The sequence below is a fragment of the Urocitellus parryii genome, chromosome 2 (genome assembly GCF_045843805.1).
Source record: "Urocitellus parryii isolate mUroPar1 chromosome 2, mUroPar1.hap1, whole genome shotgun sequence".
In the NCBI taxonomy this organism is placed as follows: domain Eukaryota; kingdom Metazoa; phylum Chordata; class Mammalia; order Rodentia; family Sciuridae; genus Urocitellus; species Urocitellus parryii.
Genome location: NC_135532.1, coordinates 92,640,697 through 92,655,808, shown reverse-complemented (window position 1 = coordinate 92,655,808; position 15,112 = coordinate 92,640,697). Strand labels below are relative to the sequence as shown.

The 15,112-nt window shown below is 52.1% G+C and overlaps 1 protein-coding gene across 1 annotated transcript; it reads left to right on the top strand.

Annotated features, from left to right (window-relative positions):
- The first annotated feature begins 7,136 nt into the window (after positions 1-7,136).
- LOC113179254 (uncharacterized) lies at positions 7,137-10,997 on the top strand. The gene is made up of 2 exons (XM_026383734.2): positions 7,137-7,754; positions 7,893-10,997. Exons 1-2 carry the CDS (start codon positions 7,137-7,139, stop codon positions 10,995-10,997), a joined length of 3,723 nt encoding a protein of 1,240 aa, XP_026239519.2.
- The last annotated feature ends 4,115 nt before the right edge of the window (positions 10,998-15,112 follow it).

Genomic DNA, 15,112 nt, shown 5'->3' with positions numbered 1-15,112 from the left:
TGAGCTAATGGTGGGTGGGAACAGTCTGCCTATTTGTAGGCTATACCTCTGATGCCTCTCAGCACGGGTATAAAGGAGGTTGTGGCCTTGCATGCTTGGTCACTGTGTGTGTGTGATAGTTGTCATAATCAAGGCTAGGAGAGAAGTAAGTGGAGTATCCTGGAGCAACCCCACAGCTGTGTCCCTGTACCAGTTGGAAAGGACTGTCTCCATCCCTCCAGCTTGCAATTCTTACTTCTTTATATTTATATATATATATATATATATATATATATATATATATATATATATATATGTTGAAGTTGGACACAATACCTTTATTTTATTTATTTATTGTTATGGGGTGCTGAGGATCAAACCCAGCACCTCGAATGTGCTGGGCGAGCACTCTACCACTGAGCTCAGTGGTACACTAGCTGCTGCATGCTTGTGTACTTAACTCACCCCCTTAGTCCATTTAGTAGTCTCTTAGGATTCTTTGTCCTTGGCTATCATCCTCTGGGTCAGGCAGAGAGGCATGGGAGCAAGAGGAGCCATCTCCTTTACAAAATAGTTTTACCTCCGTGGAATGGCTATATCAGCCCCTAGATCTTACTTCTTAATCCATCCTGAGGATCTAAGAGTCACTCAAAACTCTAAGCCCTCAGTTGTGAGGCAGGGAGGCAGTGAGGAGAAGGCCCAGGGGCTCCTTCCCCACTACTCAGAAGACAGGGACTCAGAGAAGAAGGGGTCTCTGGCCAGGAGGGGAGCTTCGCATGGAAAAGGGACCTAGACAAGAAAGGAAAAAGAGAGCTTAAGGGGTGTGATATTTTTTACACAGCCTTAATGTGGGGATTTTGGGTCTGTTTCTGGGTCTAATTCTGGCTCCAGGGAGGGGCTCCAGTTAAATAGGTGCTTATGGTACAAGATTATTATTTTTTTATTTATTTTTTAAATTTTTTGGTGCTGGGGATTGAACCCAGGGCCTTGTGCATGCAAAGCAAGCACTCTACAAACTGAGCTATATCCCCAGCCCTGCTTATGGTACAAGATTATAGCACAGCTGCCCCACTCCAAACTTCTGCAGCCCCTAAGCTCAGAACTCCATTTTTAGGGTCACCTGATAGTTGCAAGTGCATCCAGAATGTTGTGAGCTAAGAACTATTTTAGGGTTTCAAATTGATGACTTGGCTATTGGTGACAGGGAGGACAGGTAGAGAGGGTCAACTCTAGGCCCTCAGATGGGCTAGGGGGACCAGGAGGCTTCTGAGTGTCCTCCAAGTCTGGGATAGGTTGGGCTGCCTCTCCCCTAGGGAAGGCTTGAATAGTGGTTCCAGTACAGCAGGTGGCCCCTAGGCTTGCCAATAGGTGAGGATAGGGTAGGAAGTTGTTTTTCCCAAGGCTCTAGAATCCAGCCTTTCCACCAAGAGCTAGTACTGGCCTTCTGCCTCATCTCCCTCCTTAGTAGTCTAGTGGGGCTGCAGGACTGGGGAAAAAGCAGTAACATCTGTGTTACTGTAACATCTGTGTTACTGTCATTGGGCACCTAGAGAGTTATACACAGGATAGACTGACCTGCTTTGGTGGAGAACCATTAGTCTGACCTGAGATACCCATATGTCTCAGCCCTAGTATGTCAGGGAATTTCTCCAGGGTCCCAAAGGTTTTCTGGGAGTCACAATTGAGGCCAGGTACAGCCCCACTCCAAGCCCATTCTCACCATTGTTCTGTGGACTGGTCCTGTTTTTTTTTTTTTTTTTTGAACTGGGGATTGAACTCAGGGGTACTCACTTGACCACTGTGCCACATCCCCAACCCTATTTTGTATTTTATTTAGAGACAAGGTCTCACTGAGTTGCTTAATGCCTCACAGTTTCTGAGGCTGGCTTTGAACTTTTGATTCTCCTGTCTCAGCCTCCCAAGCCACTGGGATTACAGGCCTGTGACACCATGCCCAGCACTGGTCCTGTTTTAAACTCAATTGGAAGTAGTTGAAGGAAGCTGATGACTCCTTGGTAGGGCTCAGCATGGGCAGAGGCAGGAGGATCAGTGAGCACCAGAGCTCCCTATGCCAGGGGCACCCTTACCTCTCTTCTCTGCTCCCTTTCAGGTTGATTTAGCCACCTGCACACTCTTGTAGACTGTCATTGTCTGGGCATTTGAGATCTGAGATGTGTCAGGAAAGGTGGCAGAGGGAATGGGGTCTGAAGCAGCTGGTGGCCAGGATCACAGGATCCTTTCAGCTTTGAAGACAGTGCCCCCTCCCTCATGGGTCGCTCCTGGGATGTTGGACATGGAGAATTAGAGGGTCCAAAGAGGTTGATTCCACCCCTGGGCTCCATAGCAGTGACAGATTCAGCCAAGCATGTGTCTTGCTGACAAGTACCTCCAAGTCAGGGAGCCTCCTCTTCAAAGGGGAAAACAAATATTTTTGCTCAGCTGTAATCACCTGCCAACATGAACTTGTACCCCAATCTCTCTGACACGTTCATCTGTTCCTATACCCTCTATCCGGCCTGGGTTCTGTATGGTTCCTGAAGGAAAGTAGTTCCTCTCACATTCCCTCTGCAGATGTTGTTGGAGGTCTCTTCCCAGCAGTCATGAAATATGTGCTTCTAGCAGTACTTCTTCATCTCCTCTTTGTTGGGGGGCCGCTCCCAAGGGGGTAAGGAACTTACCTAGCCAATCAGGGAGGCTGAGCTGTTGCCCTCCCTCTGGACTGGTGCAGCTGGCCATCTTTCATGCAGAGTTACGTAAGCTTGAGTCAATTGGGGCTCAGAGCGGTTCATTGTAGGCTATTTTTAAGCTGCAACACATCACAGCAGAGGGGTCACTGCACTGAAGGCTTGCAAGGAAGGTTGTTTAAACATCTGTTATTTAAATTTGCCTGTGCCTTAGAGCTCAGAAGCTGTATCCTCCTGGCACTAGTAGGTTCTGCCTTCTACATCACAGATTAGGAGTGGATTATTTCCCTTCACCCTGCCATAGGTTCCCCTAGGGATGATGGGATTCTTTGTCCTTGGCTATCATCCTCTGGGTCAGGCAGAGAGGCATGGGAGCAAGAGGAGCCACCTCCTTTACAAAATAGTTTTACCTCCATGGAATGGGTATATCATAACCAAGGGAAACTTCAGGGAAGCAGGAGATCTAGGGCTCCTGGGTAGCTTCTGGAAGGGGGATCAGGAGAGGAAGGCACAATGCTGGGCCTCAGTTTCCTGAGTATTGAGAAAGGGTTGGATCTAGGTTGTGCTCCTGACTGGAATGCTTCCCTCTTCAGGAGCAGAAGGGCTGGTGTATAAGCCCTGATGAACCTCTAGAGAAACAGATCTTATTTTCTGATCCATTATCAACAGGATAACTACACTGGAACCCTTGAAGATTCCTTTTGATCCTAATGTCCAGAGTCTTCTCAGGACACAGAGAATGGAAGGGAGGTGGACTGTAAAAGTGCAGAACAGGAAATTTAATAGAGCTAGCTTCCTCCTGGGAGCCAGAAACAGGTCTATGTTGATCCAGTAGGCCATAACTTAGCTACCTGTTAAGTTGGAGGAGGAGGGTCCATGGAAGACATAGCTTGGATGTGGGGCTTGGGGCTGTAGCACCCAAAAGGAAGGCATGTAATCTCCCCTCCAGCAAGACACATGTCTCTGTGACTTTGGCATGGCACTCACTCATTGCACCAAAGGTTTCTGTAGTATGGGTCTAGAGCCTCATAGCCTAGCTACAGATTCTGGCTTTACTATAGTTAAGTCAGGCCTCTCTCTCCTTTTTGGTCATTGATTTCCTTATCTGTAATAAAGGTACAATAGTGCTGGGCTCATTGAATTACTGCAAGGCTGGGTTACGTGTTCTCTGGTAGAAATAATAATCTGTTCCCAACCCAGATTGAACCCAGGTCCTCACTTGTATGAGGCAAGTATTCTACCACTAAGCTATATCCCTGAGCCTCTTTTTTTGTTTGTTTGTTTGATTTTGGAGAATCTTGCTAAGTTGCCCAGACTGCTCTCCAACTTGCGATCTTCCTTCCTGAGAAGCTGGGATTAGAGGCATGTGCCACTGTGCCTAGCTGTGCTTCGTCCTTGATGCCCTTCCTGCTGCCTCTTCACCATCCCCAAGGCTTTCTAGGTGACAAGATTTCAGCTTGATCTATAGGAGAGAATGGTTTTCTATAGGGACTCAACTCTCTGTCTAGGGGTTGGGGCCTTCCGCCAAGCCTGTCAGGAGGGATAGATGAAGTGGAAGGAGGAAGGCAATGCCAGTACTCCCTTCACAGGAGAGACTCCATCCTATCTTCCCCTCAGATTGAGCTCCTTCCAGCTCCTTTTGCTACCCGCTCTTCACCCTACAGCCCTCAGTCTGGGGAATGGGCTCATCCTGGGGGAGGGGTTCTAGGTTGCCATGGCAACACATGGCCCTCATCACTTCCCAGAATCAGAAATAGAATTGGAAGCCCTTCTTCCTGGTGAGAGACTATTTAAAAACAAGTGTTGGGGGAAGGTACAGGGGTACCTTCTCCAGGGTCTGGGAAGAAAGGGCCTAGACTAATAATCTCTCTACCTGCCTGCTACTCCTCCCCTCAGCTGGATAAGATGGGAATGGGTTTTTTTTCCTGCCAAGAATTCTAAGTATAAGGACTCAGCCTGACCCAAAGGGATGTACACCTGGCCTGTACTCAGTACCACAAGGTTCCTGGGAGGGCGCTGGCTTAGTGGCACCAACAAGGAATATACCCCTTCAACACCTGAGCTACCTGCTAAGTTATCTGGAGGAGAAAGTCCATGGAAGACATGGCTTGTAACACCCAGAAGGAAGGCATGTAAGCAGGACCCATGTCTCTGTGGCTTTGGCATGGCACTCAGTCATTGCACCATAGGTTTCTGTAGTATGGGTCTTGAGCCTCATGGCCTAGCTGCAGATTCTGGCTTTACCATAGTAAGAACAGGCCTCTCTCTCCTTTCTGGTCATTGATTTCTTTATCTATAATAAAGGTACAATAGTGCCCAGCTCATTGAATTACTGCAAGGATGGGTTACGTATTCTCTGCTTTGCACTGGCACAGAAGGAGGATCTGATCAATCAAACTGCATAAAATTCCTTTTTCCTTTTTGTATTGTTTGCTTATTTCTTATGTGGGTAAGCAGCTGAATCTGGACAGGCAGGATCGAGGCAGGTTCCCTGTCTCAGTTTCCAGTCACAGTGTCAGTCATTGTTATTGTTATAAGCTGTATTTGCTTCCCAGGTAGCATCTTGTCTCTTTTGGCTGCCTCATTTGGGCCTTCCTTTTTGGACCAGAACCTTCAATTGGCTCTGCTCTTTTCCTCCAGAAGACCTCAGGCCATTACTCATAAAGGACTCCAGCCCTGAAAACGAGGATTATGCCTTACGTTGTAGAGGTAGGAGATGGCAGGGGATGGTTCAGGAATCAGAATGACAGGGGTCTCTTGGGGCATCACTCTGTACTTCCTCAGCCCTCCCAGGCACAGCCCAGCCCTGATGCTGCACAGGCATTCTAGGCAACTACTAGCACCTGTATCACAAAAAGACAACTCTTTCTCTCAGAGATTAATGAAGCTATAATATTGTGCAAGTATACATGTGCACAAGTGCATGCACACACATGCACAGTTCATAGACCCTTAGGTTTCTGCTACCTTTCTGGGCCATAGCATGAAGATAAGCATTTTAGCTCCTCTGTGTCAGAACCATCTGTCTTAATTGAAGTTTTCATCCAGGGAAGGGGAAGGTGGAGGGGGCCCAGGGGTCATGAGATGTGGCTGAGTCAGGCTTTGCCCATTGTCAGGTGCAGATGTAGTATTGCAGATGCTGTAGTGCTGGCCTGGATCCCTAGTCACATAGCCTCACACCCCATGGCCAACTGTAAATACTATTTTTAACCTTTGTGAAAACAAACTGCTTCAGAGGATGAACCTACAGCTGCATTTTCCACAAACCTGTTTCTTGGGTGGAAAGACTGAGGCCTAAAGGGACACAGCCCTGGAAAACAGAGAACTCAGGACTGGTTGGTGGAGGGAGAAGGGCCTGCCCCTGGCCCAGGTCAGAACTTCCAGATCCAGGCTTATGAAAATTGGTGGCTGGCTCTCTAAACTACTACCCTAGGGCTGTCTCCTGTGGCTGCAGGGCAGCTCTGGGCCTGGGGACCTCATAGATCCCTCTCCCAAGTCATATGTCCCTGAAGCCCAGGACCAGCATCTCACTCCTCCCTTATTTTTTCCCCACCTAAGAAGTAGAAGGTGGAACTGGTCTATAGTTTGTATTTCTTATACTCCATGTCCAGGCCCATATTCAGTTTGTCCTTACTATACACATAGCTCTGTGTCCATTATGTGCTTAGTCCAGCATTTGAGACCTCCCCACAGTGTGGCCAGCCCTGTGCTGACTGTGTCCCTACCACACCCTATCATATAATTGCCACTTGGCTGGCCCTATGGCCTAGCCCTGTGCCCTGTGCTCTGCCCCCTTTATGGGCAAGGTGAAGCTGACACAATGTGACAAGAGCTAGAACATTCTGGCTTGAGGATTCTGAGCAGAGTCTCTACCATTACCCTTGCCACCCCCATCTTCACCCCAGTGGGATACTAGTCCTGGGCTTCAGGGACATGTGGCTCTGGGGAGGGGGCTTTGTGAAGCACTGGCAGAGGAGAACCATCTGGAGCATCAGAGACTGCCAAGGAGCTATTGTCCCTGGAGCAGGAGCTGGGGAATATATAGGAGGGGAGTTTGGGCTTAAGCCTGGACCCCTTACCCTCTTCTGTCTCCTAGCACTAAGTGGTGAAGGGGCTTTGCCAACCTCCCCAAAAGACCCAGAGCCAGAGGCTTCCTTAGAGTCTCCCTGCCTACCTTTCTCTTCTGGTTTTATACTTGCCCCCTCTGAGGTACTGCCTTCATTCTGGAGTTGGCTTGGGCAGAGTGGTCACTCACTGGTAAGGGGAGAGGAGGCTGGCCTATAGTTGGCCAACTTCACTGAGGTCTCTGGGTTTCTCTGCCTTCCAAGGTCCCTAGGGCAGACCTCCCATTCCTCAAGGGGTGGGGCCCCTGACTTCCCACACTGTCACCTCCCAGGTCACTGGGGGCTGTGATGTGTAGGGTTGCCGTGACAATGAAGTGGGGGCAGGGCTCCTAGGGCATGGAGCAGGACTATGGAAGCCACCAAGAAGGTGGGGGGCCCTGATCCATCGGGCCCCCAAGGCCACCCCTCGGCCTGCAACCAGCAGCTGAGGGGTGGCCTCAGAGGGTCCCAGGGACCATGGATAAACTCAGGATCCCTATACTTCAAGCAGGGGTTGTCATTTTCCTCTGAGGCCACCACTGATGCAGCTTGTGGCCCAGCCTCCCAGGCCCACATCCCTGAGCCCACTCAGCAGCAACTCCAGGACCCTGCTCAGGTTAGCTCCAGGTGCCGCTATATGCAGACCTCTCAGGATGCTCTGAGACTCTCCTCTACTGGCTCATATTCAAGTCCCATTGTAGCAGCCCAACAGCATCTTGTCATGGACGACGGGACCCTGAACCTACCAGCGTGCACACGCATTAACAACAACAATGACATTACCCGGTGCGCATCCTACCGTTCCCGGCTTCAGGTGCAGGTTGGGAAAGAGGGCAAGGCTCCAGCTAAAGTCCTGATAGGCTGGGGCAAAGGCCCTTGCAACACAGATCAGATGGCCCCCTTGGGCACCAGGAAGAGTCGATGGCTACCCTACTTTCTCTCAGCAAAGGATGGTACAGCTGAAGGCCAAGCTTCTCTTCTGGCTCCAGCACAGTCTCCAGCACTGGCTCCAGCACTGGCTCCAGCACAGGCTCCAGCACAAGCTCCAGCACAGGCTCCAGCACAGGCTCCAGCACAGGCTCCAGCACAGGCTCCAGCACAAGCTCCAGCACAGGCTCCAGCACAGGCTCCAGGCCAAGATCAGGGCCCAGGAAAGGGCTCATGTTTGGTTCAGGTTCCTGCCCCAGTTAAAACTTCTTCTTTGCCGTCACTGACTCCTACAACTCCAGCTCAGGCTACAAATCCAGCTCTAGATGCGACCCCAAAGCCTGCAGCAGCTGAACCTTATACCTATACCCTTGATCACTTGACTGACACCATTCCAGTCACTAAAGACCTATCTCAAGACCTCCTCCTCAGGAGATGTGGCAACCAGTGGTCAATCCTCTTGGAATCTTCTAAAACTGCCCCGTCCTGCCAGGACAAAGTCCAACCTAAAGAGGAGCTTCCTACTGCAGCACCTGCTTCAGAAGTGTTCCCAGACCATGCTCAGGAGCACAAGATTACTGGAAGGCAGGTGCCACCTGAGCAACCTGAAAACCCAGTGGAGAAGCCCATAGTCTATCCCTCCAAGCCAGGCAGCCCAAATCCATGTCCAGAGCCTCCATCTACTCCCAAGTTCCAGAAGAGAAACCAGGATGTAAGCAGCTCTCAACTTGACAAGCAGCCCCCCAATGTCTGCAACAACTACTCCAGTGTGCCACAGTCTTCATACCAAGTAACCTGCCACAAGCAGTCCACACCCCAGCTTCCCAGGGAAGCCATGCAAATTCCTGCTTCCAGTACCCCAGCCTGTAAGCTCCAGGAAGCTGTGGAAGACCAAGTGCTGGTGTTTGATATGGCCACGGGCAACACCAGGGTAGGGCTGCTGTGCCATGACCCTATGGGCTCACGAGCAGTGTTGGTGGGCGTTGTGCCCAGCCACCCATCTCTCTATTCTCCTGAAAATATACTATCTACCCGGTCATTGGTCAGGCCGAACATGTCCCCTGCCAGCAATCACTCTAGCTTCTGGTCCACCACACCCATGCTGTCCAGCCCTGTACCCTCCAGCCTCTCATCTGCCAGCTACCGAGAGGTGGCCCTGGTTCCCAAGGAGGCCAGGCACAACCTGGAGTCACGGGACTCCCCTGAAACACCCATGAGGGTTGGGATATTCACTGGGCCTGTTCCACTGGAGACACCCCTCCAATTTGGTGAGAGGATTCGGCCCCATGTACCTGATCCTGGCTGGTCTAAACCTGATGCTGAAAAAAATGAACCTAGTCATACCATCTGGATGCTAGAGTCCTCCAGGATGCCAGACACCTCTGTGATCCAGCCCAAGAAACTGCAGTGGATGAACTCAGAGCCTGCTTCATCTGTCAATATGCAGGTGATGCCCAAATCTCTATTCCAAGAGGAGGTAGGCAGACGTAATGAGAAAGAAGTCATTACTGCTCACCCTGATAATCCTCAGACCAAAGATGCTGGGCAGGTCCCCCTCACTGGTCAGAGTTTCCTCAGTGGGCAGAACCTCCTTGCTAGGCAGCTACCCATAGCTGAACAGGGTTCTCCACCTGGTCAGCCTCCCTGTACTAAGCAACTCCCTGAAACTGGTCAGCTTCCTTTCACTGGGCAGACCCCTCTTACCAATCAGCTTTCTCTCCCTGGGCAAGTACCCTTCACCAGGATGCCCCCCCCTACCACCACCAAAGATCCCACCCTGCCAAGAGGGCCCCTCACCTCTGGAGAGCCTTGCCAGGTTTCCACCCAGGAAAATGAACCCTTGGATCTGCCTGCCCGTGTAGAGGTACTTCGAGTGCCCTTGGCCCCAGAAGAGACCTGTAGCTATAGGAATAGAGAGATGGTCGGTATTGGTAGTGCTCAAAGCCCTAGTATGCATCAGCTCTCATCCTGGCAACCTGGTAGCTCCCCCAGGGCCCAGGAAGAACATCTTTCTCTGATTGCATTTACTACACCTGGCACTGGCTGCAAAGTCTTGCCCATGGCCATGGTGGACACTGAATCTCAGAGTGGGAACCATTTCAAGCTGACAGCTGAGGACATTACACATTCATCAGTGGTCACGCATCTTGGCCTGCTCCGTGGGGCCTGCTATGAGCTGGTGTCTACCATGGATGCTCTGTCAGGGCGGTCACCAGTTCTCTGCCGTCACTCTTCAAGCCCCTACCAGAACATGGCAGCTGTAGTGATTGATACAGGCACAGGATTCACCAAATGTGGTTTGGCTGGTGAGGACCATGTCCTCAATGTGGTACCCTCACAAGTTCAGTTGCTGCAACATCCAGCCCAGGGCCAGCCCCGGTATGCAGTGCCCGAAAACCAGGAAGGCTCCTATCCTGTACTGAATCGGGGTGTGGTCTCTGATTGGGATGCACTAGAGGTGCTGTGGCAACACCTGTTCTATTGCAGGCTGGGGGTACAGCCTGAGGAGTTGGCTGTGCTTGTGGCTGACTCCCCCATCTCACCACGTACTAACCGAGAAAAGGTGGCAGAAATACTCTTTGAACGTTTCCATGTGCCAGCCATGCAGACAGTGCATCAGGCCCTGCTGGCACTCTATGCTTATGGGCGTACCACTGGGTTGGTGCTGGGCAGTGGCCATGGCACCTCCTACGTGGCACCCATCCTCACTGGGGATCTGGCGCCACTTGACACCTACCGGCTGGATGTGGCTGGTGCTGACCTTACTGACTACTTGGCTCAGCTGCTGCTGGCAGGTGGCCGTTCACCACTTAAGGCAGGGTTTGTCAACCAAATTAAAGAGTCCTGCTGCTATGTGGCTATGGACATGGCGGCTGAAATGGCCCGCACCCAGACCCAATCCCAAGTGGACTTTGTACTCCCAGATAAGCAGATTGTCACACTGGGCTCTGAGCGCTTCTGTTGCCCTGAGGCTCTCTTCCAGCCCAACCTGCTAGGTGTCAACCAGCCAGGACTTCCACAGCTGGCCCTGCTAAGCATCAGCCGACTAGAGGCCAAGCAGCAGAAGCAACTGCTGGCCAATGTGGTGCTGGATGGTGGCAGCACCCTGGTGAGTGGCTTCCCTGAGCGCTTAAGACAGGAGCTAGGCCCTGGTGCTACTGTGCTGGGCTCTCCCCACCGTGCAGTTGCTGCCTGGCTTGGGGGTTCCATCATGGCATGCCGGGACTCCTTCCAGAGCTTGTGGCTCAGCCGCCGTGAGTATGAGGAGGAAGGCCCATGGGCTATCTACAAGTATCAGCTGTGAACATAAAGTTCTGGTTCTGCTTGCTTTAAGCAATGTTGCATGTTTCAGGCATAGTGTGGTGTGGGGGGAAAAGGAGTTCAGGCACAGAATCAGGAATGGAGGCCTGCATTCTGATACTCCATGGGCTCTGGCAACCTGCCCTTTCTGGATCTGAGGCCCCTTGGCTGGCATTGGCTGTGATCTGGCCTGACCTTTACTGTACCCCAAGGGCAACCACAGAGAGTGGCTGCTGTGGGTTTTGCCCTGTTGCTCTGACGACAAGTGTAATTATCCTTGATTGCCAGCTAGTTGCCATGGCAATTTCAAACATAATGTAATAACCCACACAGCCTGGTGTGAGTCATGAGGTGGGGGATGGGGGTCAGCCCCCTCCCCTAGCTCTAGAAGGAAAGACTGCTTGCCCTCCCACATCTTGGACCCTCTTCTGGGTGCTAAAGACAGCAACATGGACAATAACTGGGCAGTTCTAAAGATGGCTGAGGATATGGCATTGACCCTAAAGGGAGGGACCTTGTCAGGGTCAGTCTGGGTTTCTCAGAGGAGCTGGCCTGGTAACACAGGTACCTCCTAGAGTCTGAACCTTGGCTGGAGTTCTATGCTGTGTTGTCCAGTCAGAGAACGAGGGCCTGGGAGTACTGGCCTTTCAAACACAGGGTAGGAAGTAGAAAGGGCCAATAAGTCCTGGATCCTAGATGGGAGGCACAACCTGAGATGGGGAGAGTAGCACGGATCTGCACTGTAGGCTCTGTAGATTCTGAGGATCATGTCTTCTCCTGCCCCTCTGATTTGCTAGCTTTGGTAAAAGCTAGAACTATAAATTTTGGACTCCCTTCTTTTTCCTAGCCTCCCACTTCAGGAAACTCCTTCCTGTAGGGTGCCCAGAGTACAGTTCTCAAGAGGGTTCTCACAGAGGCAATGCAGTGCCAACTACCTCTGCTCTTGCCTCAAACTCTGTCCTATGCTGAAAGGCTTCTCATCATCCCTGTTAGTGGGTAGTTAGAAGCCATGTCTGTTGATATTGCCTAGCTCTGAAGAGGAAAATAGGAAAAAAGATTGGGTTTGATGCAGTGCATGACCCAGAGCTGAATGAATGACATTCAGTGGTGTTAGTATCCCCTGTCCAGAGGGCAGCTACATGTTGAAACCAAACATTCAAGTTGGTCATACTTTTCCTGGCTGGATGCTGAGGGACAAGCCATGTCTTCAGGTTGCCTTCCACAAATGACAAAGACTTATCTACCCTCACATATACTTGAAAGCAAGGGGCTGCCCTAGTGCGGAGCTTGGAAACAATGATCTATGGATGTCACAGACCTGGCCCACCCCCCAGGAATGGTCCAGCCCCTTCCTATATCCTGCTTCCATAGCTTGATTCAGCCTCCACAATCCTGAGACTTGTGTCAGGCAGAAAGAAGGATCCACATCTCTAGGGACTAACAACAGCGTTAATATACACGTGCCAGCAAGCACGCCTGAGTGCACACAGAATACAGACACACGTGACCCTGGGCACCACTGCACACACTGTGCTGTTGCCATCTCTCTGAGCATAAAAGAACACAACATATACACGTGTGCGCACACACCCTGCCACGTGCTCTCACCCACACGCATACAGAGTGTGCACAGGACCAAGAAGAAGTGGAGTACTGCCAGCATCAGGCAAAGCTCTAGAGAGCCACCCCTTCCCCTGCCTATAAACCCCCATTTCAGCTTCTTGTTGGTCCCATGCCTGGATAGTTATGATCCTTGGGAAAGACAGAAAATGTGTATGACACATGGGGTCAGCAATTCATGACTTGGCTACCACATACAACTCAGAGTCCCATCATTTTAAGGATAGTGGGCAGATGGCAAGAAGGACTCAGTGCCAAGCCATTCATTCATTCATTCTGCAAACATTAGCTAAGCATACTGAGATGATAGTCTTTGCCTTGCACATGCCTGACTTGCCAGGAGATTCCTACCCAGCAGTGTTATGTGTGTCATCACAGTGACCACCCAGAACTTAGGGAGCACAGAGGGGCCTGCAGAAGGTGAATCAAAGCTAAGGAAAGATGTTAAGGCTCCTCAATACCCCATCTGGAGGAAGACATAGAGTGGCCTTGGTTGAGGTAGTCATTTCCCAGGCTAGTTTTCTAGTTCTATTCTCAATTTCTTCATTTAGTCTTTCCTGTCATCAGCTATGGGTAGCCATGCAGAAGAACCTCACTCAACATGCCTAAGAATTTGGGGATAATCCCATTCTTCCCCCACCCCTGAAGTCAGGGTCAGATGGCTTACTGGATATTGAAAGGCTTAAGTCTGCCTTTTAGATACTGGAATGGTCCTCAGTACTTGTGAGGGGAATGGGGGCACATATTGGTTCCATGTATAAAGGATGAAGATGAGGTCAAGGACTTCTTTCAAATCTTCTTCCTAGCAGTTCTGAGCTTTCTCCTTCCAAGTCCAGGCTTGGTGGAATACATTGGTGCTACAGTTCTCCTGTGACCCCATGCCCCAGCTCATGGGGTGGGGTTGCTCATGAAGCGTTCGGAGGTGATTACAGTGGGAAGAAAACAGAGCACACACCATGTCATAGGTGACTTTTATCGGTTGGAAAATTCAACACCATACAAGAGGGAGCAGACTGGGCCAGCAACCCTGGCTGTTACATCTGGGAAAGACTTCTGCGTTGCAGGAGTTGGGGTTAGGATGGTCTGGGGCCCTTATTGCGTTATCTTCTGATCACTTGCACATACACACACCCCTGAGTGTTTACTGCTCCTAGGTAGGAGGATGCTGTAGCAATTGCCCAGTTGGTTCTTCCACGTGGGTCCCGCCCTTTGGATTGGGTTTGGGGAACTGGGTGGAGCCCTCGTCCCCCAGAGACTATGGTCCAAGTACTAAAAGCTAAGGGACTTCCGTGCAGCTCCAGGGTTTAGGCTTTTCCCCAATTCCCCACTCCCTACCACCTACATTGGGCCCAGGATGGCCCCTCTGGCCTCTGTTGCTGGGTCGATCTGGAAGTCCGAGGTCTTAAGGGAATCGTTGAGAGCATGGTTGGGGCTCACCAGCTTCGACACCAATCCGCTAGTGCCCTCCCGCGAGTGAGATCCCAAGGTGGGGGCAGGCCCAGCTAGGAGGCCCCGCCTCCAAACCCGCCCCCGGCCCAGGGTGCGAATCCACTGCCGGCTAGCGGCTGGCGATGCTGGAGGTTCGCGAGCTGAAGCGGCTGCAGCTGGCGCCGCGTCTGCCCCGCGTGCCCCAAGCGGATTCTACCCGCCACTCTCGGAGCCCTCGGCGCCCTGCTGAGTCCGCGCTCGTTTCCTCTCTGTGACCAACCAGAGCTGCAGGTGCGGGAGCAGGGAGGGTTGGGCCCCAGGTTGGGGGGCGTCTCCTGGACGCATGTTGGGGGGCCTTGGGGGATTGTTTTCCTGGTTAGAGGTTCCTAGCGCAGAGTGCGGGGGAGGGGGGTGGCGCGAGGGCTCGGGGTCCCAGCGGGAGCACAGCTCGCGGGCTCTGCAGATGGTGGGGGGGTTGGCGCGCGGGGTCGTTGAAGTTCCCGATTACCTCGGACGGCTGGGGTGGGGGGTGGGGGTCCCGGGGGAAGCCTTTGCGGTTACGAATTGTGAAAACCTTAACCCTCGAAGATCGTGGTGCCCCTTGAGGCTAGGGGCCAAGGGCTGAGCCATCCCTCCCAGCTCCCAGAGACGCCTCCAGCCCCTCCCAACTGCCCCCAGGCCCCCACCCTCGGGCTTAGCAGTCACTAATTTCCATGACAACGGAGAGTTCTTTATGGGCGACAGCCGGAGGGGGCTGGGCGGGGCTGCTGCGAGGTTGGGGGAGGAGGCTGCAAGCTCCTGGGGACCAGCAGCCCCCCAGCAAAGTTCCAGCTTCCAAGTCTTCTCCGGAGGGCCAACAATGTGTGTGTGGGGGGTGGTCCAAAAGCAAGGACCCACGTGCGCGGTGGGGGTGCCGGGCGCACATGTTCCAGCTGGGAGGTGCGGGGCTTGGTGCTCACACGTGTGCCTCCCGCATGTGTGTTGCTGTGCCAGCGGGGGCGAGCCAGCAGCGCTGGGGAAGGGGGTCAGGGTGGCACCATGGTGGGGAGCAGGGCCCCTGACTGTGGGTAA